Raw genomic sequence first — 27864 nt, forward strand, 5'->3', positions numbered from 1 at the left:
CTGCTTTAAAAGAATAACTAGATAAAATGCCAAGATAAAATTAGAAATAGTAATAAATACTTTGACTTTTTACATATTTTGTAAAAGGAACTGACTTTTAACACAATTGTGTATTTAGTATTTGTATGATGTGGGGTTGAGCCTTAAAAAGGAAATCTTAATTTTGTTATTTCAGTTGCAAATCTTCTTTTGTTGCAAGGGTGTATAAAGGCTATAACCCACTTGAAAATCAGAGAAAGATCAGAGGATTGATTAGTTTCTGTCCTGCAGGCATGTTTTTCAGAAGGCTAATGAAAAACTCATGAAGATTCTTTTAGAAGTTGTGAAGACAACTGTAGCAATGGAGGAGACAATTGGTCAGCATGTTCTTGGGTTACTGGATCGATCTGGGAAAGTCCAGGCTTCCAAACAAGCTGGTTGGGACACTGAGACAGAGGAGTCAATAAAACCCTGCATCCGTGTGGGGTATGAAAAAGGTACTGATTGCATGGTTTTATATTGCATAAAAGGTATAATTTACGTGTTTTAATGATATATTTAAATACTCTTAGCTATGATATTTTAAATTAAATTTTTTTTAAGGAAAAAACCCCCACAAGCTATTTTTCCTTTGAATGCATATGACATCTCTGCTTAAGAGACAACATTTCAGGAGTTGTTTGGATCATGTTCCACACCAGTTACAGCTCACATCTAGGGTCCTGTTGCAAAGCCTGCAAGAGAATGGGAAAGTGACTGAGAAGTCAAGAAAAATAAAAAGTTTCTGTTGATGGAGGCAAAAAGACTGAAACATAGCTCTATGGCACATTGCGTCACTTACACCCTCCTGTGTATGTGTGGGGAATGGGAGCTACTGTCAGGGGCTGTATCTCCACCACTGCACTAAAAGTACAGAGGCATGCTGCCGGTCACTGAGGGCGAGCTGGCAGGGGGCAAGCCTGTAAATGTGTGCTTACGGACTTCATTAGCTTCCTAAAGAAGTGTTTGCATGCAAATCCAGTTTTGGACACAGTTCCAAGAACTTCTCAACTGCCAACACTTGCCCATCAGCTGTTGCCAGGAGTGCTAGTTGGCACAAGACTGAAGGAGCATTTTGATGTTACAGTTAGTTGCATACCAGCGTCAAAGAACTCTACTGGGCTCTATTTTCTTGTGGCTGCACTAGGATAGTGTCTGTCCATTTCTCTTTTGGGCAAGAGTAGGTGCTCTGTTGTACTGCCATTTAGATGCATTAAGGTTGTGCACATGCATCCTGGATCTTGTGGGGACCTAACGACCAACAGATCAGTTCAACCTCAAACACATTATATATCTGGATTTGGCTGGAATTTTAACTACTAGGATTGAGAGAAAGAACTGGAAGTCAAACACTACATTTCAGTATTAAGAAAGTATCTATTACAGGATAATAATACAACTGGTAAATGCAAGTGAGCTTTACCTCTTTCTTTCGAAATGTAGATTATTGCAGGTTATTGATTCCATCTGGCTTTAAATATAGGTCACATTAAGCCTTGGGGAAAGTTAAGAAAGGTTGCATGAATTTGTAGCACAGGCACATCTTCAGTTGATCACTCAAAAGGTTATCTGCAATGAAATTTATAAAGTTGTAGTCTAACATTTTCTGAAGTTTTCAAGTTAACAGCAGTTTTTTTCTTGTACTTCTGTTTCATTTTAAAAAAAAGGTAACTTTTGTTGTCTAGACATACAACTGTATTTAGTTGTGAGAAAAATTATCTTTTCAGACTTCAGGCTTTTGAAGCTTTGCTTTTTTCCTCAAATAGCAGATTGAATAAGTAAGCTTCTGGTCTTATTTCTTGGTACATTCACTTTTTGCCTGCTCCTGCACATCAGTGTGTGTACTTGTGCATGTCACTAATTATTGTCATTAACAATTCTTAATATGGATTACTTGCATTACATATATTTAGCAAAACACAGTTAAAAATGCCTTTTTTTGTCATTTTGACTTACTTGGCTTTCATAATGCTACTGTCTAAGCATACAACGTGCCCTGTAATTGGAATGATTTGCTAATTTCTTGTGAAGTCTTCTGATGAAAGAGGACTCTCTTCAGGTAGAAAAAAGCTTTATTCCACTGTTAGTGACAGAATGTGTTTGCTCTTGTGTATTTTGAAGAGGTATGTAAGGTTTCACTCTCCTGTAAGAAAGCAGGTGTCTGTTCTTGTAATGCCCCTCCTTGGTACAGAGCAGTATTTGAGCTGCCCACCTACCAGTTGTTTATTCCAGTATCCTTTTTGCATGTTTCCTTACATTCAGAAATAACAATGAAAGAAGGAGTAACCAAAGTAAAAAGTGAAAATTAAAGAAGAGCTAAGCTTACAGTAGCTATAATGGCTGAATGTGTGGTTTGTATCTCTGGGGCTGTATTCACAGTTCTTCTTTTTTGCTCTCAAAAGGATGCTGGAGCATCCTTTCTGCCACTGGGGTCATGCAGCCATAGTAATAGTTGTACTGTTTCATCAGCTGAAATATTTGGTCTTTCTTCAAATGGAATTAGATGAACAATTTTGTTAGTGTTTTCAACAATGGGATTCTTGTTATTCATATTCTATACTAACACTTAAATGGCTTGAGAGGACAAATTTTAAAAATTTTCCCCATTATTTTATGGAAGTTAGAAATATGTAGACACTGTTGGGTTTGGGGTTTTTTTTAAACTGTGCATGCTATTGTATTTTCTAGTACCCAGCCAAACAGATCTTCCTTTTTAATTAGTTAGGAAATATGTAGGAATAAATTTATACTAATAAAAATCTAATAATAAAGTAGTAAAATAATGTATTTAATGAAGGGAATTCTCTCTGACCTTCTGAATGTAATCTGTATGTATTGACAAGCAAACTCAGCTTACTGCTTTTGCTGAGTTTCAGCATTTTTAAAAGCTGAATCATTAAGATCATATTCTTATAACCACACCTGATTTATAGAGAGCATTTATAGAGTGACATTGACTGGGTTATCTTGAAGCACAGGATTTTATTTCTAGAAGAGTGAGTAAAGTTCAAATTTCAGTCATAAAACATATCATTGGAATGGCATTTGTGCTCAGTAATCTGGTGAGTTCACTTGGGTAGAGGGACTGCAGTAATGCAGGTTGCTCTGGAGAAGCCTGCGAGGTTACAGCTTTCCTTGAATATTAAACCCTCTTGCCTTCTGAGCTTCTGAGCTCCTTATTTCTGATCAGTGTACCAGGAAAAAAAGGTAGTAAATAGCTAAACACTGCGCTCCCACAAAACTGATTTATTGTCTCCAACTTGTAACCCCTAAGCCCAATTCCTAAGTGGAATCCCAGGAGTAAACAGATACTGGCTCTACATGATGCAAAATATGTATTGGTTCATAAATGGCAGTTGGCAGCTCATAAACAACTTCTGTATCTGAAACTTCTGAGCAAGCACTGTATAATTAAGCACTTTTCTTAAGATTTAGTGGGCCATGACATCTGATGTGCTGAACTGCATGCTCCGTGGCAAAGGAAACAATATAAACCTTTGTTTCTTTGGTTGATTTTTTTTTTCATTACCAGGAAAGAGTTTACACAAAGAGATGACAGTTCTACTAAAGTCAGTTATGTTATATTTATTATTTTGTATTGACTGAAAAACAAAAGTACAGGACAGTGGAATTTGATTTAGTTCTGTTAGGGCGGGAGACTGAACAGGCAAATAAGGATAAACAAAATGGGGATTAGACATTAAGCTGCCAGGGGTGATTAATGAGACTGGGCAATGTTTCTGTTTCTTGTTTCCACCACTGAAAATCATGTGGAAAGATGCTGTACTGAGCTGCTGTGTACTAAGACCATTTTGAGGAGAAAAAGAGACTTTTACTGTGCAGTTAAGAAGACATTTAACGTGAATTTGTGTTCTTAAGTTCCACTTTGTAGAAATCATAATATGGTTGTCTACATTTATCATTTGGGTTGCCCAATCCAATTGTATAAGCAGAATTATTACAAGTTTTTTTTTGGCATTTGATACTTTTTGGGGTTTTTTGTTATCTTTGAGATTATTAAAGTTTCCATGTGCCTAATTATACTTGTGGTGACAGCTCACTTTTTCTTTCCTCATTTTTTATAGTTATGTTTCAGGCAAATTATGATGTTTTATTATGATATATTTCATGTAACAAAATTATGTTTTAATGTTGATTTGTTTTGTATTTATTGAAAAGAAATGGAAGCTAATTACAAAAGAATTGTCATAAACAAAACAGGAGTTTTGAGTCTTGGTATGAGTTCTTGGAGGCCTGTTGGTACTGTTGTTGTCACTGGCAAGAAGAAATAATATTAGTGACATTATTAATGTAAAATACATATTCTGAACCTGGCTTTTAAAATTTACATTCTGAGCTGCCATCAGTGTTTTTAAGTTTTTCTTCAGAAGTTTCCAGACAGTTTAGATGATTTTTGCAACCAACTGCACATTTCTGCAGTCATTATATATAATCTTTATTTTTGATTTTACACACAATCATCATTGCACAACCCAGATGTACCTCACAAGCAAATCATTTACTGAAATGGAAGGGTGACAGGACATGAATTATGGGTTAAACCTGAGAAAGAAAACAGGAACATTACCAAAATGACTTGTACTCCATCAGGAAAGCATTAGATTGTGCAATAACTAATATGTCATTGTTTTATCTTGTTTATAGCTGTGCTACTGTACAGTGGGCTTTTATTTTGTGAGATCTCTGAAGGTAAGCAGGGTCTTACCTGGTCAGTTCTTAAGATGGGTGGCCTCCAAAGAGCATCAGGTGCTGCAGTAAGTGCGTTGGTGGCTGAGTAGGGAATAATATTTTCCTTCAACTCAGTCTTTAACCAGTACTTTGGCACAGCATTTGGAAATACTTATGCTGCTCAGTATCCATCTCAAATGAAGGTCCTTTCTACTCTGAGGATATTAAAGCTTCTGCATCACTATTGATATATTTTGAAACACCCAAACACAGCCCAGATTTGGGTGGTAAGATATCAAAATGCTATCAAATATTAAAAAGTGAAATTGTTAATTTTGCAGCCTTCCTTATACTGCAGGGGGTTGGAATATCAGGGTGTTGTGGGAAAGCTTTTATGGTCTATAAACCCATTGCAGATATTTAGTGTGCTGGCAGAAAATGATTGCTAGCCACTGCTAGGGTGATTCTACTGCAGGAGTTTGACTGCCATTCCAAAGTGCAGTACTCAAAAGTGCTTTGAAATCCTGTGTAGATGAAAGGTGCCATGTGAATGTATCTTCTGTTCATCTGGTTATTCGTTCTGTTCATGCATATAGTGTGCTTCTGTTTTTTCCCTTTGGAATGTGAAAAGAGTTTGTAACATTATATCCCTCATATCTAAAAGGAGATATGAAACAGTAATAATACAACTAGAAGAAAAAAAATAATGCATCTGCATTTGAAAAATCTTAGCGATTTTAAGAAAAAAGTAAACCAAGGGAAACCTTCCTCAATTAAAATCACTATAGATTAGTTTGTTGTGCATAGATCACGTATATGGCTGCTGATATTATTGTCAGAATACTTGCAGGTAGGAATGTATATTAAGTACACCAGGTGGTTAATCATGTTGCAACTTGTTACAAAAATGCTAAAAACAAACCTCAAACTAGAATCTGACTTGCTTGATAGGTTCAAACAACATCAACAAGAGTGCTCATATTATTATATGCCTGCCAGTATTATTTGCCTGCCTGGTTAGGAGGCAAAACCAACAGGACCTACCTACATTTTTAAAGGCAATTTGTGAGATTGACCTGTTGTAATTTCAATTCAATTTCTGTAGCTAAACAAACTGTTCTAGTTCAGCAGTCACAATTCGTGCAGTAATCAGGAACTTGAATTCAAAGATAACCCAGTATTGAAACTTCATTGCTAAACAGGAATTGACTATTCTGAATTCATTTAGTCATAATGCTTTTCCTGAAAAATAAGATATTTTTGAGAAAATTCTAAGCAAAAGCATCTAATTGTTAAAAAATGCACCATACCAAAATATTTACTTTAAATATATTCCAGAAATGTACTTCATTTAAATAAATTGTCATTTAAAAAACTCTCCTCAGTAGCGTTTATTTCTGACATATCAGATCTAAGTCAGTCTAAGGGCATAACACTATTTTTAAAAGACTTTATCAACAATTGTTTCAACTGTCATGATATATCTACTGTATTGTTCTTTCATACCAAAAGTGTAATTTTAAAACATCTCAAGACTTTGCTTTCATTTGCATTGCTTAAATACAGCTTTGAATTCTAGATATGGCAGATTTGCTGTTTTCTAGAGGAATTGCTATCAGCCTAATACCATAGGCAAACCTTGTGTGTCTGGCTTTTCAGAAAGAATGGATAATGCCCTTAAATGGCATCAGACCTCAGGAAGATTGAGAAGCAGGCAGGTGCCAGGTGGCCCAGCAGCAGGAACAGTTGCAGTCCTGCTGCACTGTACTTGATTTGTTCAGCTACCCATTTTAGTAAATTTCAGTTTTTCACTAATCACTAATAACCATGCTGAATATTGTTGTTCTGTATTCCAGTGTGTTTGTCCTAAGAGGCTGTCTGAATTGCATGCATGCCTTTCCTTTTACTCACTTGAGTTTGATTCACTGACTTGAACAGTTTTGTGCTAATGCATAGTAACATAATTGGATGTTGGTGAAACAGGGACTGACAGTCTGGGGTTGGATTTGTTTGGGGTTTTTTAACTGATTTGTATTATAAAGACAATGTTGCAAGTATTATTGCAAGTTATTCTAAGTAGTAAGGGTTACTGATCATAACAAAGGTTCAAAGATTAGCGTCAGAGCCCCTCGGCATATTAGAAGTGTGTCTAAAATGTTGTCTGTTAATATCTCCTTTTCTCTTGCACTTCTGCTTCTTTTTAATTAACACATTGTTTATCTTGTTTGTGTGAATTTTAGTATGCAGTATTTCCCTTTCTGTTTTTGTGACAAAGATGAATATTTTAATCATTTTGGCCTTGTCTTTCTTATTGTAACTCAGTTGGACAGCTTTTCATGTTTGCAATTGCTTAGAGTCTTTGTGAAAAGGTAACCTCTTTTTTTCTTTTTCTCAGAGTCCTGCTCCTTATATCATGGTAGTAGTATGGGAGATGATGATATTAACATGTGGTCAGGAGCAGCAGGTGAAGAAGGACTGCTGAGCCAACATCTTGCAGAAAGTGGGATGGAAATAGACCCCGAAAATGAAGAGCTCATTCTGAATATTAGTTCTCGACTGCAGGCGGCTGTTGAAAAGCTTCTGGAAGCTATCAATGAAACTTCAAATCAGGTGGGGTGATTTAATAGAGATGCACTTTAATTTCTGTGTCTCAATTGAGCTTTTTTCTTTATTTTTCTTGTGATTGCGTTTTCATAAGTCTAAAACCCATAGGTTCATTTTGACAGCTGTAAAAATGCTTCAGGTGCCTCCACCCGAAAAAAAATTGCTCCAGCATGACTTTACTGATAAATTTACTTTCCTGCTAGAAATCTATTTTGGTCTGCAGAGGAAGCCTGAATTTGGGGCATTCTTACCAGTCTAGGGCAATCTTTCATTACTCATACGGATCATCTGCGTTCAGCTACAGCTGAGAGATGAGACAGGAGGTGTCAGAGCACATAGAGCTTGTCAAGAGGGAGGATTAAGGGGAACTGTGTCTAGTTCTCTTGACAAACATTTTAGTCAATTGACTAAAAAGATGGAGCTCTCCTGCTGTCTCTTCCAACTGTGAATTAAACGTGGCCAGTTAAGCACATATCTGCCTTGCTATGAGAAAAGGAGTCTGCAATCCAGCATTTATGTGAGGTATGTGATTCAGGAATAGTATCCAGAAAAGAGGCAGTTTGCTATCAGAGTACTTTCTATGGTGGGATGCTAGTTGCTGTCTGGAGTACTTCCTTGTTAACTGAAATAGGAACTATTAACTTAGATCAGTTCAAATTACTGTTTTTACCGTGTGCTTTACTTTTAGATTGTGTACATTGCAATTTGAAGATGTCAAAGTATTTTCCTTCATAGCATTGTAGCTGAGACTCTGCCAATACCAGCAAGAGTTACTGCTCAAACACATACAGACACATTTTCTTCATTAATACCTGTTACACAAAGATGGATTTATCCCTGATGATCACTTATATTTTTGGCTTTTTTTTTTCCCTTAAGTTAATAAAAAATCCTTCTGTTTACGCATTTTCTCACAGTATAAATATTGACACCTCTCTGGCTGTTGTGGAGAGGGACTTCTCAAGTTTGTCTGCTTTGCTATGTCTGCTTATTGGATTATATAATGTTCTTGTATATACTGTGGATATAAAGGTGACTTGAAAATTATTTTTAAATTTATTACAGGCAGAAAAGATTTTAACCTTTCCTCTAATCAGTTGTGTTTTGCATCCAGACATGTATCCATTTCTTCAAATAAACTTTAAAGAGCCAGAGAAAACCTGGCAAAATCTTCAAAGTAACTGCATGAGACCTGTCTGAACACACACTTTCAGACCTGAAGTGCAGTTTGAAACTTGAGGCAAGACATATAGTGGGTGTATTAATTCAAATTCCACCTGCTGGTGTTATGTATAGGTAAATAAACAGGGCCACTCCCCTGAACTCTTTCAGTTGGGAGAGACTAGCAGGAAGCCTTTAAACTAGCAGAGCTTGCGAAAGTTCTTCCTGTTGAATTAACTCCAGCAACAAGGATGAATGCAAATAATGACATATCTGTATTTTTCGTTCATATGCCGTAGTGGAGTTGGAAAATTTTTAGTTTGAGTTTTGTTAGCTTGCTTGTCTGCTGCAGCATTCCTGTGCGGGTAGAAGAAAATTCTGCTTCCTTGCCTTGGAAATTATTTGCCAGTTGCTGTTGGAAGATGTCTGCTGCCTTTTGATGTGAAACTTCTCTAAGAAGGGTTTTTTAGGAGTGACCATATGAAGTTTTCCTGTACCTCTGTGTTTGGGATTAATCCACCCCTGAATTACTCAGCTTGAAAAGTGATCTGAGGCTTCCTGCTGATTCTGAGTAGGTTTGTCACCGACTGTGCTGGTATGTGTCTCCAGACTGTTAAACGCATGTGTTCTGTTAGAAATTCCTGTCAGAAATTTCTAAAGCCAGCCTAGCTAGTGCCAAATACCCACGGGACAGTTGAGAAGACAGCAAGAGCAATATTTTTTGGAATGGATTCTTACCGCACCTACTGGGCATCTAATCTATTTAGTGGTTTGTGGACTGAAGGCCAAGAAGAAGATACATATGAGGTTGAATCTCGTGTGCCTTTGCCATACCCTTTTCCTTTCCCTGAACACTTGGATGAGAATAATTCTGTAGTTGTAAATACTTCAATTTTTCACTTCAGCCACAAAAAAAATGGGCACATTTTGAAAGTTGTCTCTAAAATCTCATTGCCTACACCTCCCTATTCAGTAAGTATGCAAGTTTTTAAAAGAAATTAAGCTTAAATAGAAGAGAATGCAGTGAAAAATTATCTAAACTTTTCTCTGTTGTTAAAATTGTACTGGTGAGAGGTCCTTTTCCTAGTCAGTTTTCAGTGGGCACTGAAGTGGGCACTTATTTATACAATTCTCTGGTCATTTCTAACATAAGAAATTTATCAGACACAGAAATATGTTAAATTCCAGATACTTGAGATCTTGTTTTAAAGCACTTCAATGTAACTTACTACATTTCATTTTTCTCACTGAGAGTAGTTCAGAGTGGGGGAGAGACTGCAATCCAAGTTGTTGCCTTTAACTTTGGTGCACTGACTAGTAACAGTAACTAGCACAAGCTGGCAGCTTGCTTTCAGTGATCCTGTGGAGAAATTGTTGATCTTAAAAAATCATGTTTGTGTTTGTGCCTCTTTTTGGTTATGCCCTGTGATATTTTTAACAATACTTTGTGTTGTTATTACTGAAAAAAGCTGGAGAATCATTTTTCTTGCGAGTTTCAACCGAAAAATTTCATGCATTTCAGGAAGCCACTTTCACAGTTGTCTATGTACAGTAAATCTATCATATGTTTCCCTTTTATCCAAGGTGGGTTTTTCATTAAGCACTAAAAAATATAAGGCTAAAGGAAGGGTGTGCTGTGATCTTTAAAAATATCTCAATCTAGTGCAGATAGTTGCCGTATTTAGATTTTTCTTTAACTCTTGTCAGAATAAATAATTAACATGAACATGTTAATGATGCCCATCTGAAAAGGAATGCTGTAGAAAAGAAATTGAGTATTTAAATTCAGTGTATTATGAAAGGGAATGTATTGATTATTCAGATTTTCTTTTCAAAGTGTAAGTGGATAATTTTGTGGACACTGTTCTATTTAATGTTCCTTAACCCATTTTTCTGAGCTTTTAAAGCAAACTCCTCATATATATGATCTTAGGGGAACTTAGTGAGAAAGCTTTTATAGTTTAAGAAATCAAGAGAGAGAATAATTTATAGAGACTGTAGATGTTACTATCTTTCAAATATCTGCCAGTAACCAGAATATTAAAAAGTTAAAAAAAAAAAAAAAAAAGCAGAACACATTTTGTTTAATCAAAACATTTTGTGTAATCAAAATTTCTAACAATGTTTAATCTTTATGCATTATTTTCTTTTGTAATTATAATTTTAATTAGTTTTGAAATTTTTATTTTGGATACATCTAAACTGAAAATATGCAATTTCACATGACATGGTTTTCCAGTACTTCAGGATAGTGGCACAGTGAAACTGTTCTGTCTGTGTCAGTACTAACCCACCAGACAAGTGGAGAAGAATAAAAAAAATCATTAGTAATTCTGCTAGGTTGACACTGTTGGAAGAAGCATTGCTTTACTCCCGTGTTGGTTGAAATGTGCAGTACTCTGAAAATTGACATTTCCCTGGTGTTCTCATCAACTTTCATGTTAAAGAGAAAAAGAGGAGAAGCACCATTTCAGTCAATTTATAATAAGGATTCTGCCAGTTTTATACAATGTTTTTGGCCATTCTAAGTGTATGGTGAGTGGTAGCTTACTCGTATTTATTGCAAAACTGGTGTAGACAAAGGTGAATCTAGTGTAAACTCATAAATCAGGAATTACCGGAACAAAGACACGGATTTAGCCAGGTGGCTCATGGAGTTCACTGTACTGACAAAGCCTGTTTGCTTAGACTTTTATAAGTCAGTCTTCATCTTGTACTCTGCAAATGAGTGTTCAATAAAGATTTTATCACATGTTTAGTGAAGTTATGTGAGGCTTCCAATCATACTGTAAAGCAACTGTGAATTAAATAGGAATGACAGAATTGGTGTTTATCTAATTTCTGTAATTTTTTTCCTGTGATAGCTTGAACATGCTAAAATTACTCAGACAGAACTCATGCGAGAGTCTTTCAAGAAGCAACAAGAGGCCACAGAATTTATCAGGTATCAGGAAGAGCTACAAGAACGTCTCAATGAGGAAACCAAAGCCAGAGAGCAGTTGGCTTTGGAGCTTAGTAAAGCTGAAGGTGAGTAGCTTTTTTGGTGAGTTGTTGGACTTTGCACCTACTTATTAAATGGGTAAAGAAATTGCAAATTTGATCAATTTCTTTGTAAATTTTAGAATGTTATGAGCCTTCTGATAGTTATGGACATGATAACCTCTGGAGGTCCCTACCAATGTCAACCACACTGTGATTCTGTTTTCCAATTTTGATTCATTTATTTTCTTAAAGTATACATGGCAATATTAAAAATAATAGGTTATATATGTGTTTGGATCCTCAGAATTATTGATTTCATCATAACATGTTTGTTTGTGCAGACAAGCTTAAATGTTAACAGCTTAAAATCATAAATAGTTGTGGCTGGAGGGCACTTCTGGAGACCAACTATTCCCTCCCCTTGCTCAAAGCAAGATCAGATAGAGCAGCTTGCCGAGGACCCTGTTCAGTCAGGTTTTGAATGTCCAGAGCCTCTCTGAGTGGCTGTTCCAGTGTTCAGCTAGCATCAGTGAGGGGAAAGGAGAAAAACCCCAAACTTATTTGCATACATTGAAGTGCAGTTTCTCGCATTTCAGTTTGTGTCTGCTGCGTCTTGACCTTGACACAGAATCTTTATTCTGATTGTGATAATATGGTGGTGATAAGTTTCAGTTTGCACTGTTTGAAGTGGTCTTTTAAAAAGTGTATTTGCACCTGCATTAAGGAAGCAATTAAAAATTACAGCATCTTACAATAGGGGAAATGTAATAATCTATTCTGACATCAGGAAAATATGTTAAAATCTGACAGACAATTTGTTCTCTTGTTTTGACAGCTCAATGTTTTGTAGCCACCCAGCATTTCTGTCATTATATCTGATTAGCATCTGGAAAATATGCAAAAAATACCTACTCTATAGATAAGATCTCCATAGTAGTAAGCAGAAAAATATTTTTTATAGTTTTGAAGTTCAGCAGACTTTTCTGTTTTAAAGTGGGAACATAGAGTGCAGTTTGATAGTCAGCTGTTACTCCTGGAGAATGCTACCCTGCCAGGCTTCCTCTTCTTTTTACACAGACAGATAATCCATCATGATTTCACATGCTATTAATAGCTAGGACACACATAAGCTGAAATGCAGTGCAGGTTTCTAAGTCACATGTCTAAAGTGTGCTGTGATGGAAAGTTGGTGACCTGTCAGTTCATACAGTATAAATGTTGTGTATCAGCAACAGTAGTACTGGCTGCAATTTTCAGTAGCTTTAGCAAAGCCAGAAAGGATGAAAATTGATTTAAGAGGGAATAGATTAAAATCTGATCTGTCAGTTCATACAGCATAAATGTTGTGTATCAGCAACAGCAGTACTGGCCAGAAAGGATGAAAATTGATTTAAGAGGGAATAGATTAAAATCTGAAGTAGGCATTACTGCTTTTTTTTTTTTTCAATATTTAATTGAGGGTGAAAAAGGATTGTTTGGAACACATCTTAACATGCAAAAATCTGAAGAACTCTTCAACAAGATGTAAATGACCTAAGAATATATATTCTGACACATACGGAGTAACAAAATGTTTAATATTGAAGAATTTCAGAATGTAGGCAGCTATATGTTGCTGCTTTCTTTGGAGTTTAATATTTTGTCTTGATAGAAATTTTATTCACAAATCTACACTAATAAAGTAAAAATGCCTAATATATTAGTACAGAATGGCTTTGTTGATTTAGTTCATGAACAGTTCTAGAATATAAGAGAGGATTAGATGTTAGTGTCAGCCTTTGATAAATATATTGCACAGTTGTAAGTTAGGCGCATTTGAAATTAATGCACTTTTAAATGACTGGCACTTTTTTTGTTGGTGTTGGTATAACAAAACAAAGATGCCGTAGAACTCTTTTTATTTGATTTCTGCCCATTGAACTGAGTTGTGAGCATACTCTGACAAACTACATTCTTTTATCAAGTTCCTTAGGTAGGTATGCAGAACAGTGTCTTAGTTCATTATACATCTGATGGTACTCTGTCTTCTCTGGAGATTAGATGTGTCATTTGTGATCATTTCTTTCTTATCACAAAAACTGCTGCAGCTGAGACATTTTCAAACCTCTTGTGTTTTAGTGGTGTCAGATATGACTTATGTGATGTGATGGAAAAGCTAATGCAAATTTGTTCACTGAACTCTGACAATTTTCATTACATCTCAAAAAAAACCAAACCTGGCAGAAGTAAATACCACAATGTGTGATTTTAGCAGACTTCATAACTTTTTTGTGGGAGTGTGCATTCCATTTAACCTGGGAATGCCCTCTCAACTTCAAATCTGTTAAGTATTCATTTTGAACAGCATCTGATATGGGTGGGAATAACCACTGGAGTTTGTATTGTCTTGAGGTTTTGAAATGTTATAAATGAAGTTACTTGTTCAGTGTTTTCTATTTCAATATCCAGTCCTGTATGTCCAGTCCTATGTATTCTCTATGAATTCAAATATAGAAAGAAAAGATGGGTCTACATGGTTAACAAATGTAAATACCTTTAGTTTTTCTACATTCTCAAGACAGAATAAAATCCATTTTAATACTGGCTCAAGACTGGACTTATAGTGATTTATACTGAATTTATTTAAATTTCTTATTTCTCATATTTTTCCTTGGCTTTGGAGTTCCTGTTTGCTCCAGAGGTTTTGTGCTGAGTAAAAATTAAGAGCTATATTTGGTGTTCTGGTATCTTTCCTGTAATTTGTTCATGCTGAAAGGATAGCAAGGACAGGAGTATAAATTGTCAGGTGTTGAGCATCTAACATACATGTGCATGCGTGCCAGAATACAATAGTGACTTCAACAAGAAAAAATTGGTTTTGATTGTCTATTAAATCTGCCCCCAAACTGATGTTTTACAGGCCTCATTGATGGTTATGCAGATGAGAAAGCATTTCTGGAAAAACAACTCCAGGAAAAAGTAGATATAATTGACCATCTAGAGCAAGAGCTGCTGTGTACAGGTAACAAATTGCAGGAGTTAGAGGCTGAGCAGCAGCAGGTCCAGGAAGAAAAGGAATTACTCTCCAGACAGAAGGACGCCATGAGAGCAGAGGCGGGGCCAGTAGAGCAGCGTATGTATTCGTCACAATCTTTCTATGAGATTTGCTTATACTTCCAAAATGCAATAAGTAGTCTTGGCAAAGGCTTCTCCCCATTGCCTTTGTGATCATTAGTAAAAATGTGATAGGGCCAATTGTGACATTTTCACACCTGTTGCCTAATGTTAGCATCATAACTTTTCTTGATTTTTAAACACGAAATGAGTGAATTTTTAGAAGTGTTGAGAAATTACAGTTGTTCTTTAAGCCAGAAAAAGCTTTATCTCCAAAAATCTTCTTTCATTTAGATTACCACTGGAGGTGGAATAGCAACAATGGATAAGAATACTGTCTAAATACTTTCCAAACAGACTTAAAGACAGACTAGGAAGTATACCTACCAGAACATGATTGCTCTACATGTGATAACTGTATTTATTTTAGTCACAGAAGATGAATTTTTCTAATAAAGTCCTCTTTCAGGGAAGAATAGCACAACAGTTGCATGATAAGGAAAGCCTTTTATCTACCAGTAATGAAAAATTTCAGCCCTGATGGTGAAAATTTCAGATATATACCATGTCAATGTAATCTAACTAACTGCTTACTCAAAAAAAGCATTTACCCTCATGAAGTAAAAGTGTCTTTTAATTCTTCCTTAAACCAATAACTGAAATTAATATTTCATGTTTGAGAGGGGAAGAAAATGAGAACTCTAGTGTTTTATGAAGTACTGATCTTTCAAGGATTGCAGTGCTTACATTGTAAATAGCAGGATGAAGTAATAATTGTATCTAATTTCTAGATGTTTATTCCAGTTTATAATGTTGCCATTTTTATAGATTGCACATCTTGTGTATTTGCAGTTTTCTGCAATTTTCTGCAATTATGAAATTTTCAGAGCAACCTGCTACTTCCTACTCTGTAATAAGGAAGATCCTTTTCTATGATTCCACTTCAGTTATTCTTTATATGGTTTAGGCTTCTAAATATATTAAAGTTATTTTCATGTTTAAGAGCTGTAAGGACAAACAATTCTATATGTGTAGGTACTTATATCATGCATACCAGAATAACTTGTCACATTCCCTAAGTTATCTCAACAACTTTGTCATTAAATGCCACATCTATCTTTGGCTTCATTTTCTCTTACATTGTTGCACCACAAGAATACTATAGCTGGCATGTGAATTACTTTGCTTCTTTTTTTTTGTTTTCTCTCTCTCTATTCTCCTAGGCCTAGTAGATGCTGCAATCGATGCAGCTTCCCAAGCAGGTGTGTTTGTATGTTGCATGGCCAATCTGTAACTGGGTGGAAGACTTACACGTACTGACATTGTTAATCAGGATTATTGGGCTTTTGGCTTACTGACGTTACTTGTAATTCTTACTGGCCTGCAGCTTTGATGTTGTATTTCATACTCAGTTCTACATTTTGCTAACAACATTTCTTATAATTTCTAAACATAATAAGCAAATTCATCAATAACCATCATCTTATTCACCTATGAATTACAGTTACTTAGATGGTATTTGAGAGATATTTTTGTAGTCTTTTATTTCTTTTTATTTCCAAATACAGCTGAGTCATTCACTGTGATAATTAAACATCTTATTATATTGGTATATAATGGTTACCTAGAAATGAGAATTGGTTAAATACGATGTAAGATGATGGTGCCTGAAGGATCTTTCTTCTGTAGTGAAAGTAAATTTTATTGTTTCTGTCTAAATATCAATCCTGTTTTTAAGATTCTCCAAAAGTAAGTGCACTTTGCCATTTGGGTTTTACCTCAAGGGGTTCGTATGGCTATTTAATAGGCACTTCAGTGGGCTGTGGCTTAAGAGTCTTAGAGTGGTTTGGGGCTTTCCTGTATATGTGCTTGCTGGCTTTTTCATGATGACTCAAAATTGGGCATTCATGCAGTCACTGATTTTGCAAGCTCCAGTTGCAGGTCAGTAATTTTCCTCTCTGTCTGCCCAGCAACCTCGCTAAATCTTTCAGTATTTCCCTCAAATTATTTATATGTATCACATTAAATAATGGAGTCTGGGAGTGGATTGATTTTACTGGCAATGGGGATGAGAAGAGGGTTGGGTTTTCTGTACATCACTGTTAACTCCTGTGCTGACTCTGGCTGTGGTTTGACCCCATACATTTTCTTTTCTTTATAATTGTACAAAGGCCTTTTAATTGATGTGAAAATTAAACAGGGGGGTGCTCTGATACAACTTCAGTAACAGTCCTTTGAAGACTACCTAAAGGAGAGTAATTTTAATACGAATTTGCTTCAGTCAATATCATGATTATTTCTCAGGAGAAAATATATTTTCAAAAAAGAAAAATAGTAAAAACCCAAGCCAGTTCACATCCTTCTGCAGATTACAGCATGGATACCTTGGGGAGTGGTTTTGCTTCATAACATTGCTTACTATTTGTATCTAAAAGTAACAATGCTTTGATTATACTCAGAATTACTGGAGGAAACAGAAAAGCTAATGAAGGAAAAAATTGAAGTACAACGTCAAGCTGAAAAAGAATATGATGACCTTCAGAAGCAAGTTAAAGTCTTGGAAATAGACTTGGAAGAACAAGTCAGTCGTTTTGTAGAGCTAGAACAAGAGAAAAATGCAGAACTAATGGATTTAAGGCAGCAAAACCAGGCCTTGGAGAAGCAGCTGGAGAAAACAAGAAAATTTCTAGATGTAAGTATGGTAAAAGGCAGATATCATGAAGATGTGGGGGTGGGTTGCACTTCTGCTGAAGTTTCATTCAGGGAGAAATGCTAATTTTTTTCAGATTTTGAGCAAACACAGGTAGATGATAGCAAACATCAGCCGTGTTGTAGGCTCCAGCCCAAGAATTTAATAACATTTTAAAAGTTGAAAATTAATTGGAAGTGCTTGCTTAGTACAGCTCTGTATTTCAAGCAATTTATAGGGTTTTTTTCTGGCTTTTCATAATATTAACCCAGAGTTAATTTCTGTTTTTAATGTCTGTTTATTCTGTGTTTATTAAAGACAAACAGTAGTGAAGAAATCATAAAATATTTGCTTGGTATATTTACATTTGTATGGTGTACCTGGAACAGAACAAACAAACATGCTATTTTTGTAAAATATTACTTGATGTGTCTGTGCTGTGCTTATTTTTTGATTGAAAATACGAAATTTATTGCCCCAAATAATTAAGAGGTTAATGATATCTGCAATAAAAGGTAGTAAGGTAGCAAAAGGTTCTGCTGATACTGATATTCCTGTTACCAGCCTCACATGAATGCAAGTTAGAAGTGATGACACTTAACTTGGATAGTTTTTAAATCAAATGGTGTATCCACATGATTTCTTAACTTTCAGGAGCAAGCAATTGACCGAGAGCATGAGAGAGATGTATTCCAGCAAGAGATACAGAAGCTGGAACAACAGCTTAAGATTCCACAAAGGAGTCAGCCTGTCAATGAACATCAAACCAGAGAGGTAACACATTTTGTTACTTGTACTCAATGAATATAAATGACAAGTTGATAGCTTTTAAGATATTATAATGAAGCTATTTTATGGTGTACCTACTCTGCATCCATTTGCAAGCCAGGAAAGTAAATTCCCTGAGGTTGAAGGTGAGGGGGAACTGTGTTTTTAGGGGGTTGTTTTAGGCTGTTTGGTTTTAGTAGCAGACATACATAATATAAAGTCTTATTGACTTTCAATAAGACTCTCTCCTATAACTTAACTTAGAAAATCCACTGTTCTCAAAAGTTTGTGGAAACATTCAAGACTATTTTAGCAATTTTACATGTTCTTATGTTGTTTTTTGACATCCTGTTTTTATAGCACAGGTACACCACTGGGGGAATCAAGTTACTGAGGTTTAACACCTGACATGTTGTAGCACTCTGTGCGTTCACCTGAACCTCCCCACTGAAAGTCTGTTGGCACTGAAACAAATGTAGTGACTGTAGAGCAGCAGCTCAAGGGAATCACAGAAAACTCTCAGACTCAGCAAAACCAAGAAGTGTCAGCAGTGTAAATGCTATCTATTATAATGCTTTTGCAGATTTTGTTTGATGAACTGGTAGTCAAATTACATTTTATTTTTTGTGGGTTTTCTTGTGTGCTGCTTTTTGATCAAGGCTGGTATTTCTGCATGATTTCTTGCTAGATTTTCAGGATTAAAATGTCCTCTTTTATGTTAGACTTTCATTTTCAAATCAAGTGCCTTACTGTAGTAGTTCAGTTGCTGTCATTCAATTCTTAAATATTAGCAATATTTAGTATTCTGTATTATATGAATAGGAAGGCGTCCCTGCCTGTGGCAGGTGTGTTGGAACGAGGTGACCTTTAAGGTCCCTTCCAACAAAAACCATTTTATGATTCTAGGCTATAGTTTAGGACCACGGTAATAGGACATACATTTCTATATATGAGAGGAGCATGCAAAGTACTTACCTATTTGGAATTTGCAGGTTTAGAACTGTGCTTCATGGGGTTTCTAAATGTATTTTAGTACGAAGGTTTGTATGAAATGTGACAGTGTTCAGTCATGATACCATGTGATATGATACTATGTGATATGGTTATCATCAACCTCTGTGAACAGTGAATCATCTGGAATTAGCTGGGTATGTGTTAAACAAAACATGCAGAGCAATTCTACATCTATTTCCTTCTGTTGCCAGGAGTGTGCACATTCCTCTCCTGCTGACATTTTACACAGAAGGAGGTGGCTCTAGCAGAATTCATTTTCCTGAATCCAGGATATTAATTTTCAGTTCATTTTGTTACATGTCTGTTTATTAGTTTCGGCATGGATAGCATATGAATTCCTGGTTAAAATTCTCACATTAAAAAATTCTCCCAAGAAAAGTTCAAATTTAATAGCATAATAAAAATTGTCCTGTTTGTTCAAAATCTATATCTAAAAATCATCCTGATTTATATGTACATGTACACATATGTGTACACTCTTAAGGTGGCAGATATACTACAATGGAGATTGAAAGCATGCTGTAAAGACATGCTTTAACTGTGATTAAAATTTTGAGATTTCTACTTGATGTTTTTAAATTACAATTTTTTAGTGGGTAGAAAGACAAGACAGTAAGATAATGTCTGCAAGCACCACAGATGTAGGAGCTGGTTTCGATATAGGTGATGTTAAATGTGATATGCTAGAAGTTACAGATGGGATTTTCAATAATTTATTAGATTTATATTCATCTTATCAAATGCAGTACATATCCTTACTATATAGTGAATTTTGATGTCACAGTGTTCCTTGAAATATTTTGTAAATATACATATTTTCATTATTTATCATGCTTTTGAGAGAGCTGTTTTATTTTTCATAGTTGCATATTTTTTAAAATCCTCTTCTGCTTTGAGGCCATTTTTGGTTGATAACTAAATTTGTTTCTTACTGTTGTTTCAGCTTTGTCAGCTTATTCCAGGGAGGGTTGTCATAAAGTCTGCTCTAGACTTGATTTTTATTTTTCCATTTCTCTCTCAGGACTTTTCTGAGGTCACTTCAGACTGTGATGTTACTCATGGATGGATAACGTCAGTAATACCATCCTGTCAGCTTTATGTTCTGGTCCTCTTCTCTCCTATCTCTTGAAATGCTTTGAGTCTTCTACCTTTTGGCTACATCGTAACTTCCTAATTGTAAATACTCAAATCAGTTTCTTGAGTGGGACAAAGATTCCTTTCCCTGTCTCTTGCTCAATTACTCAGGTCTTATCTCTGTACCTCATACTATGGATTTGTTATGCGTCTTTCTTATCTGTAATTTCAATTAATAATTTCTGAAATACAGCTAGAAATGGATAGATATTACTATCTCTGCTACTTTAGTTAATCTTTTAATATTTTGCTTCTGAGATAAATACATCTGACCTACTGAGATTCAGAATGTTCGATCCCCCATAGAAAGTGAATTTATTACATCCATGACATCTGTTTAGTCCCATTTAAGGAACACAGCAAGAAAACAAAGCTTCCTGTGTTTTGTGATTTAAGAATAGCTATTCTCTTCAATGTTAAAGATCCAGTGAGTTTTAGACTATTCCTGTATGTCACTAATCAGCTCATTCTTTTGAATAATTTTGTCACAGATTTTTAGAACTATGATTTTCCTCTGAGGCAAATAGCTTCTTGACCATAGGGTCAAGACATTCCATCTATAGGTGTTAAAGGCATCATTTTAGTGGGCTGCATAGGGATGTTGTGCTGCTGGCTTTTAACTGACTACAGAGTCTGAAGGCTTCAGAAGAACAAGATCAGATCTAGAGAGTAGGCGATGTGGCACAGAACATACCACTTCTTAAATAATGCTGTTTGTATTTGTTGGTTGTAGTACCACAGTATTCTGACTGTATGTTCTGTTTCACCTAAGGAGTAGGAGTTTCGTTATGGGAGAAAAAGAGGAATATTTTCTTCCCATCAGAAATGCATGGTGTTGCTATTGCTAGCCATGCAGTACAATATAATAATCTTGCCATCTTGTCATCAGGTTGAACAGTTAACAAATCATCTCAAAGAAAAAACAGACAAATGCAGTGAGCTTTTGCTCTCTAAGGAGCAGCTTCAGAGAGATGTACAAGAACGAAATGAAGAAATTGAGAAGCTAGAATGCAGGATAAGAGAACTGGAACAAGCCTTAATCATCAGTGCAGACCACTTGCAAAAGGTATTGCTTGGTTGAAATCTGGCAAGGATTTGCTGCTTTCTTATTTTCTTGAGACCAAAATAGTGTATTTTTTTAATCTGATAACTATTAGTATTATTTCTGTTTATAGGTGGAGGAAAGGAAACAGTTTGGCACCATCGTAGTAAAGGGAGAGTTACCTCTTGAAGTACAACTGCAAGCTGAACGAGAAGCTGTGGACAGAAAGGAAAAGGAGGTAAAATGCCTGTGAAAATTTCCATCTTTCCACTTAGATCTTGGTTTGTCAGTTTTTGCTTTTTGTTGAGCTTAGTGAACTATACAGATGAAATTTTTTACAGTTGGAGAGACAGCAGTCTAAATCCCTTGGAAATTCTCTCATGATCCATGATAATTATTGTTCTGTGTTAATATTTATGACTTGCATGAGTGTTTCTGAAATAAAAATTCAGCCCGATTAAGGAAAACTGAGTTTTTTAGCGGTGTTTAAAATTTCATTCAGTTTAGGAGCTCAGAATATCACCAAGTACCCATTCTTTTGTTTGTGCATAGCCAACCAGTTTACTGGTTTACATTATACTTGAAATTTATAGCATTTAATTTTTGGCATGGCTTCCTACTCCTTTTCCTGCTCCTTTTGTTGGAAACATAGGTCACGAACCTTGAGGAACAATTGGAGCAGTTTCGAGAGGAGCTAGAAAATAAAAATGAAGAAGTTCAGCAATTGCACATGCAGCTAGAAATTCAGCGAAAGGAGTCCACTACACACTTGCAGGAACTTGAACAAGAGAACAAATTATTTAAGGTAACTGTGCAACAGAGAAGCCTAAAGATATAGTCTTCTTCCTCCACAGAAATAACTTCTTTGAAAATGCCAAGACATCAAATTCTTTCTCTTTCTCAAGCTATTCCACCATTCAACTTGCCAAAATACTAAAAAGCTCATATGATTACTTGTCATTCCATGAAATTTGTGTATTTTAATTCCTACACTTGAAATACTCATACAAGAATGTGCAGAAAATGCTATATACAACTGTAACACTTTTTTTGGGGGGTTTTTGGGCAGGATGAAATGGAAGTACTAGGACTAGCTATCCAGAAATCTGAAGATGCTGCCATAAAGGACCATCACTTAGTGGCTGGGAGGCTCGCTCACATCATGCAAGAAAAGGATCAGGAAATATATCATCTTCATGAGCAAATAGCAAAACTGCAACAGCAGCTTGAAGTCCCAACTGACAACAAGGTACGTATTTCTGAAATCCTTTTCAGAGTCCTACTTTGTGCTCTTAGTTTAAAGGACAAAAAATCCTCTGTCCCCTACCAGTTGCATTATCTTCTGTTGCTGCCTTAATTTAAAAATGCAAATGCTTCTATTTCAAGCAGTGCTTTAAATCTATTTCTTTTTCCTTTTTAGTCTCATTTATGTCAGCTGCTTTTTTGCTTGCTTTTCTTTTTAATTACTCTCTTTTATTTCTGCTTGAGTTCTTGTCTCAAATTCTTCTTCATTCCTTGTTCCAGTACTTCTGAATATTTAGTAGTATTTAGGTAGCTGAATTCAATCTCCACATTCATTTTAGCATCTTCCCTCACGTGACTTACATTGTGTTGTGCTCCAGCGACATCTGCTGGATCATGTTAGATTTTAATGCATTTTTAGCAGTTAAACTTCTGAGCTCCATGAGCTTGTGTGAATGCTTTGTTCTCATGGTTGTGTTGACAACATCTTTTATCCAATTTCAAGCATGGAGGTGCAAACAGAATGCTGTGTTTTATAGAAAGAGAAAGAAAGAACGAAAGAAGCAGATTTATCTTTTATTTACTGAGCTTTAACACCTGTAGCTTTCTGTTATTTTTCAATTATGTTAGTTTTTTATTATCAGCATCATCTTCTTTTGGCTTACTTTCATTTTATACAGATAAAACACACTGATTTTTTCAGTGGCTGAATTTTGCATTCTGACTATTTTAAATGTTATTTATTACTCGAAAGCAAGTTAAGAACAGGATTTCTGTTATCCCTTGGTAGCTGAATGGACATTTAGGCTAACATTCTACTACAACATATTGAATCCACTAAAATAGGGCTCTGACTAAGCTGGATAATTTCACTGAGTCTTTAGTTCAAAATTCAGTTACAGTGAAACTCAGTTCATAATGATGAAACTTGGAATGGGATTTAGGAAACTGGATTTCAGAAATATCATACCTAAAGACTCCAGAACAGTTCTGCTCTATACAATGACCCCAGTAATAGAGTTACAGTTCTTGCCTTGAGAAAAATACCTAGGATTCAGTTATAATTAATTTTGATTAATTGCTTCTCCTGTTACATGAAGCTTAATTTTCTTAATTTCATCCTCTGACTTGGTTTTATTTTCCAGGACATTAAATAATTACTCTTCTTGGTTATGAGAGCATTATTAAATATTAATAGATTATTCTTAGGTTAATCCCTTTTCTAAGTCCCTTAGACATCTTCATCCCTCTAAGTGCTTTTCTTTTAATTACTGTATCTGCATTCTATGGGCCTTTATTCCATTATGTTATCAAGAACAGAAGCTGTTATGCTGAGTTGATAGCAATCACCAGGATCACTGTGCCTGTGGCAGTGGGGTTGAAACTATATGATCTTTAAGGTCCCTTCCAACCCAATCCATTTTACGATTTTATGATTCATTCAGATTTTATTTAGTGCTTCCTCTAGGCTGTGGATTTTTAAAATTAAGTTCTAGGTTGGCAAACCAGCCTTTCTAATTTGTATGGTCACATTTATTTTTGCACATATTATACTTATTAGAGAGTCATCTTATTATTCTACTTAACTAACTAAGCATAGTGAAGTACGAAGTCATAAAGGAAAAAATACGGTTATTTTGAGTAATGAATTTAGTAATCTTTCATCTTTTCTGCATGGTTTTTTCATATTTGAAAAGACTCTAATAGAGTTCTTACCTATGTCAGATACCATAACTGATTTTATTTTATTATATGTTTTTTGGATTATTTTTGATGTATCTTCTTCTGCCTTCTGCATTTCCACTGCAGAAGCACTGTTCACTTCAGATCTCCAGACATTCACTTAAAAAAAAAAAAATCAATTTTTTTTTCTTACCTTTACTACTTAAAATCTTGTCTGCCTTTATTTTGGCTTCGTAAAGACAACTTTTTTGTCATTCTTCTACACTCAAATGAAAATTACACTTGCACTGTAATTTAATAAGAAGGTTTTTAAACTAACTTTTATTCCTTTTGCTGAGACTTTTTTATTTATTGAATTTAGAGTTAATCAACACCAGTCATTCCATTTTTTTGTTTCTACTTCTTTATTAGAAGCCAATATAAGATGTCTTCTCTTTTCTGCATCATTAAGTCATCACCTTTGTATTTAATCAGTTACATAATTTTATCAATTTCTTGGAATTTTGATCCCCTTACACAGCATTTAATTTAAAGTGTCTGTAGAAGTAATCTAGGAAAGTATTATTCTTACTCTCTTCATGTTTTCATGAGTCTCTGATTTTTGTTTGGATAGTCGTATGCATTATCAAGCAAATACTTCTGTAACTTTGCCTCTTTACTTTGATTTAAACTATGGCACAAGGAAATTACTGTGCTCTGGGTCTGTGTGTACTATTTGCCCTGCGTGTTTGTGTGCACATCTGCATCCATGTGTGCGTGCACACATAAACACACAAACACATATTTAGGGTTGTGACAGAAAATGTCACAGTCAACTGATAAGTGTTTTCTATGGTCTCAGATTAAAAAGCATGTTATATTGGTATTTTTCAACACACCTAGTAAAAGGTCTTTTTTTATTTAAAATACATATTCATCTAAATTGGGTGTGTCTTATATAAGCAAGTATTTGCTTGAAATTCAGTGTTCCCTAGCTCTGTGAATGTTACAAATGCTTGCACATCATCTGATGCTTTAATACCTATTTTTCAGTTCTTTAAGGTCGTGGGCTGCTTTCTCAGTCCTATTTGAAGATGTCTCAATTCTCATTAAAGCTTTAGAAGAGATATCACATTAAGAAATTAATTGAGAACTTTCTTTTACGAGATCTTTCAAAGTTTGATTAAACTGTTTCTGGGAAGTCCAGGACAAACATGACATGGGTGGTTTTGTTTGGCTTTTTTTCCCCAGGTTATTGAAGAGCAAAATGAGCATATACGGGAGCTTGAAGCCCAGGTCGAATGTCTGAAAAGTGATCAAGAGCGTGTGAAGAAAAAAAACGATGAGGAAGTAGAGCAATTGAATGATGTCATTGATAAGCTTCAGCAGGAGCTGGCAATTATTGAACAAAAAGTACCAACAGACGTTGCTGATTTTCAAGAAGATGCTGACAGTCCAAAACACATACTTGAAGCAGTTTTGGCAGAAAAGGAAGCTTTGGAAAAGCAAGTAGAAAACATAAATGCAGAGGCGTCTCAAACAAAGAATGAGCTTGAGGAAACAAAGTTAAAAATGAGCCAGTTAAAGCAAGAAATAAGTATATTAAAAAAAGAGCATGCAAGAATAACAGAGAAATATAAGTGTGCACTGGTCCAAGGTGGTAAGTCAAAACCAGAAGACAGGAGCAATGGAAAAACTGAACAAATGGAAGGAGACTTGTGTCAGGAGATAGATTTGCCAGATCAGTCCCAGCTTAGGACTTCAGATGAGAATGCAAGAGTCACCATTAGCAGGATGGAGATACAACTGCAGCAACTTCAGGCATGCATTAAGCAAAAAGATTCAGAACTGTGCCGGTGCTACCATGAAATAAAAGACATGAAAGAGCAAAGCAAAGCTGAAAAAGAAACACTTAAAAAGAGGGTATTAGAACTGGAAAGGACACTAATGGAGAAAGTTGCTGCTGCTCTTGTGAGTCAGGTTCAGCTAAATGCAGTTCAAGAGCAGAGAAGATTCATGCAGGAAATTCAAGAAGCTTCAAAGTGTGTGGATGAAGCAAGCAAGAATGCCCAAACAGAGGGTTTGAGTGATAGAACTGAAAATGAGACAGAATCAAAATTATCACTCTTAACACAGAGGCTTAATGAGATGGAAGACCAACTGGCAATGGTAAATCGTAGCTTGGAGCTAGAAAAAGAAAATGTAAAAGTTGCACAAAGGGAAGCTACAGTGAAAGAAGAGAGGTTCTTAGAGCTTCAGCAATTACTAGAAGAGGTTAAAGAAAAACATAAGGAAGAGATTCAGAAATATATTAAGCAAGAAGAAATGCAGACATCTCAGGTAAATAGACGCCATTTTCTTTTGTCTTGTTTTCACTAAAACCTGTTATTTTATGTAAGTATAATGAATGAAACGGTTCTTAATGAGAATAAGTATAGGCATATTCTGCTCTGTGTAGAACTTTCATTTCTTTATTATTCCTGCAGTTACAAAGAAGAGAAGGATGTTAAGGATGTTATTTTAGGGGAACCCACTATCAATTTCCATTATGTATTAAAAACACCTTACCTTTCCATGATTGTAAGGTGGTTTTGAATTTTGGACATAAAATTTATTATTCTTAATTTGACTTGACATAGAATGGAATGTAGTACACCTTTACATGGTGTGGAGGTAGAGACATAGGAATTAAAATTATAAAAATTGTTTAATATAGGATTCAGAATGGTAAGAGACTATACAGGTGGTTTTGAGATGGAGGTTGTTTATTTATGTATGTTTTGATCTTGGTTTGTTTTCTTGTTTTCCTATCTAAATTCCAAAGATATTTCCCTTCTGTGGCTTTTCCAGTATTCATTTGTCCAGATTTCCATACACCAGTGGTTTATTGCCTCTCAATTTAGAACCATCCGTCAAAATTCACTATGTTTGACAGTCCAAAAATGGGCTTGATGTCTCTGAATATGAGAGTTTCAGCAGTCATTGAACCCTGTACTGGACAAGAAAAGGTTCTAAGATCTTTCATCCAAATACAAATTTAATGGATGTCATAAATGTCTTATAAGTTAAATAATATTATCAAACCTCATTTCCTATTCTCTGTTGACCTTCCTCCCTGTGCTGTGTGGTGTATCCAATTTATGCTTGAGTTCAGTGAACTGTATGATAGTCTTTCCTCCCATGGTCTTAGTCTTATTTTTTTGAAGCTGTGTTAACCCAAATTACATGCATTTGTTTTCCCCTTTGGTCTTTTCACTTTGTAAGTTGGTATGAAAGTGATCAGTGCTATTAAGACTTGAATCTTTACCATTTTCCATGTTTTGTGTTGCCATATAGGTAGAAGCACAGCTCATGGAAAGTCAAAAAGAAAAAGTGCTTATTACTGAACTTGAACAAGTGAAAGAAGAGGCAGCTGCTGCTAAGGAAGAACTGAACAGTTACAGAGAAAAGGCAGAAAAACTTCAGCAAGAACTGACAGTAAGAACCAGAGTGTTCCATATTGTATTTAAATCAAATAGTTGTACAGGACTTACCATTCAAATATGCATGCTATAGTTCGAAGGATTTTTTTATCTTTTACTGAAAATGCCACCAAGAAAAACAGCCACTCCGTGCCTACTGTGAGCTGCAGCTGTAGATCAAATATTCACTCATTGCCAAAGTACTTAGTTTTACTGAAGTGCAACAGTGGATCTAGAGCTGTATTTCTTAGGAGATAATATGTGCAGCCATGTGTCATAACTGCTTTAAAATAGAACTGAACTGA

General features: G+C 35.4%; 1 protein-coding gene across 6 annotated transcripts in view; it reads left to right on the top strand.

Moving 5' to 3' along the window:
* Positions 1-27864, top strand: part of AKAP9 (A-kinase anchoring protein 9) — a 106157-nt gene that overhangs the window by 60598 nt on the left and 17695 nt on the right. For 5 of the 6 annotated variants that reach the window (XM_041466775.1, XM_041466779.1, XM_041466776.1 and 2 more), the window contains 13 exons: positions 271-476; positions 7103-7317; positions 11337-11499; positions 14354-14566; positions 15771-15809; positions 17007-17239; positions 17891-18010; positions 21042-21218; positions 21328-21432; positions 21847-21999; positions 22264-22443; positions 25350-26438; positions 27435-27575. In XM_041466775.1, coding sequence (XP_041322709.1) covers positions 271-476; positions 7103-7317; positions 11337-11499; positions 14354-14566; positions 15771-15809; positions 17007-17239; positions 17891-18010; positions 21042-21218; positions 21328-21432; positions 21847-21999; positions 22264-22443; positions 25350-26438; positions 27435-27575 — 3034 coding nt within the window. The remainder of the gene's footprint in view (positions 1-270; positions 477-7102; positions 7318-11336; positions 11500-14353; positions 14567-15770; positions 15810-17006; positions 17240-17890; positions 18011-21041; positions 21219-21327; positions 21433-21846; positions 22000-22263; positions 22444-25349; positions 26439-27434; positions 27576-27864) is intronic. The other variant, XM_041466777.1, reaches the window with a different exon arrangement.

Source organism: Pyrgilauda ruficollis, unplaced genomic scaffold (assembly GCF_017590135.1).
Source record: "Pyrgilauda ruficollis isolate IOZ18807 unplaced genomic scaffold, ASM1759013v1 scaffold2, whole genome shotgun sequence".
Classification (NCBI taxonomy): Eukaryota; Metazoa; Chordata; class Aves; order Passeriformes; family Passeridae; genus Pyrgilauda; species Pyrgilauda ruficollis.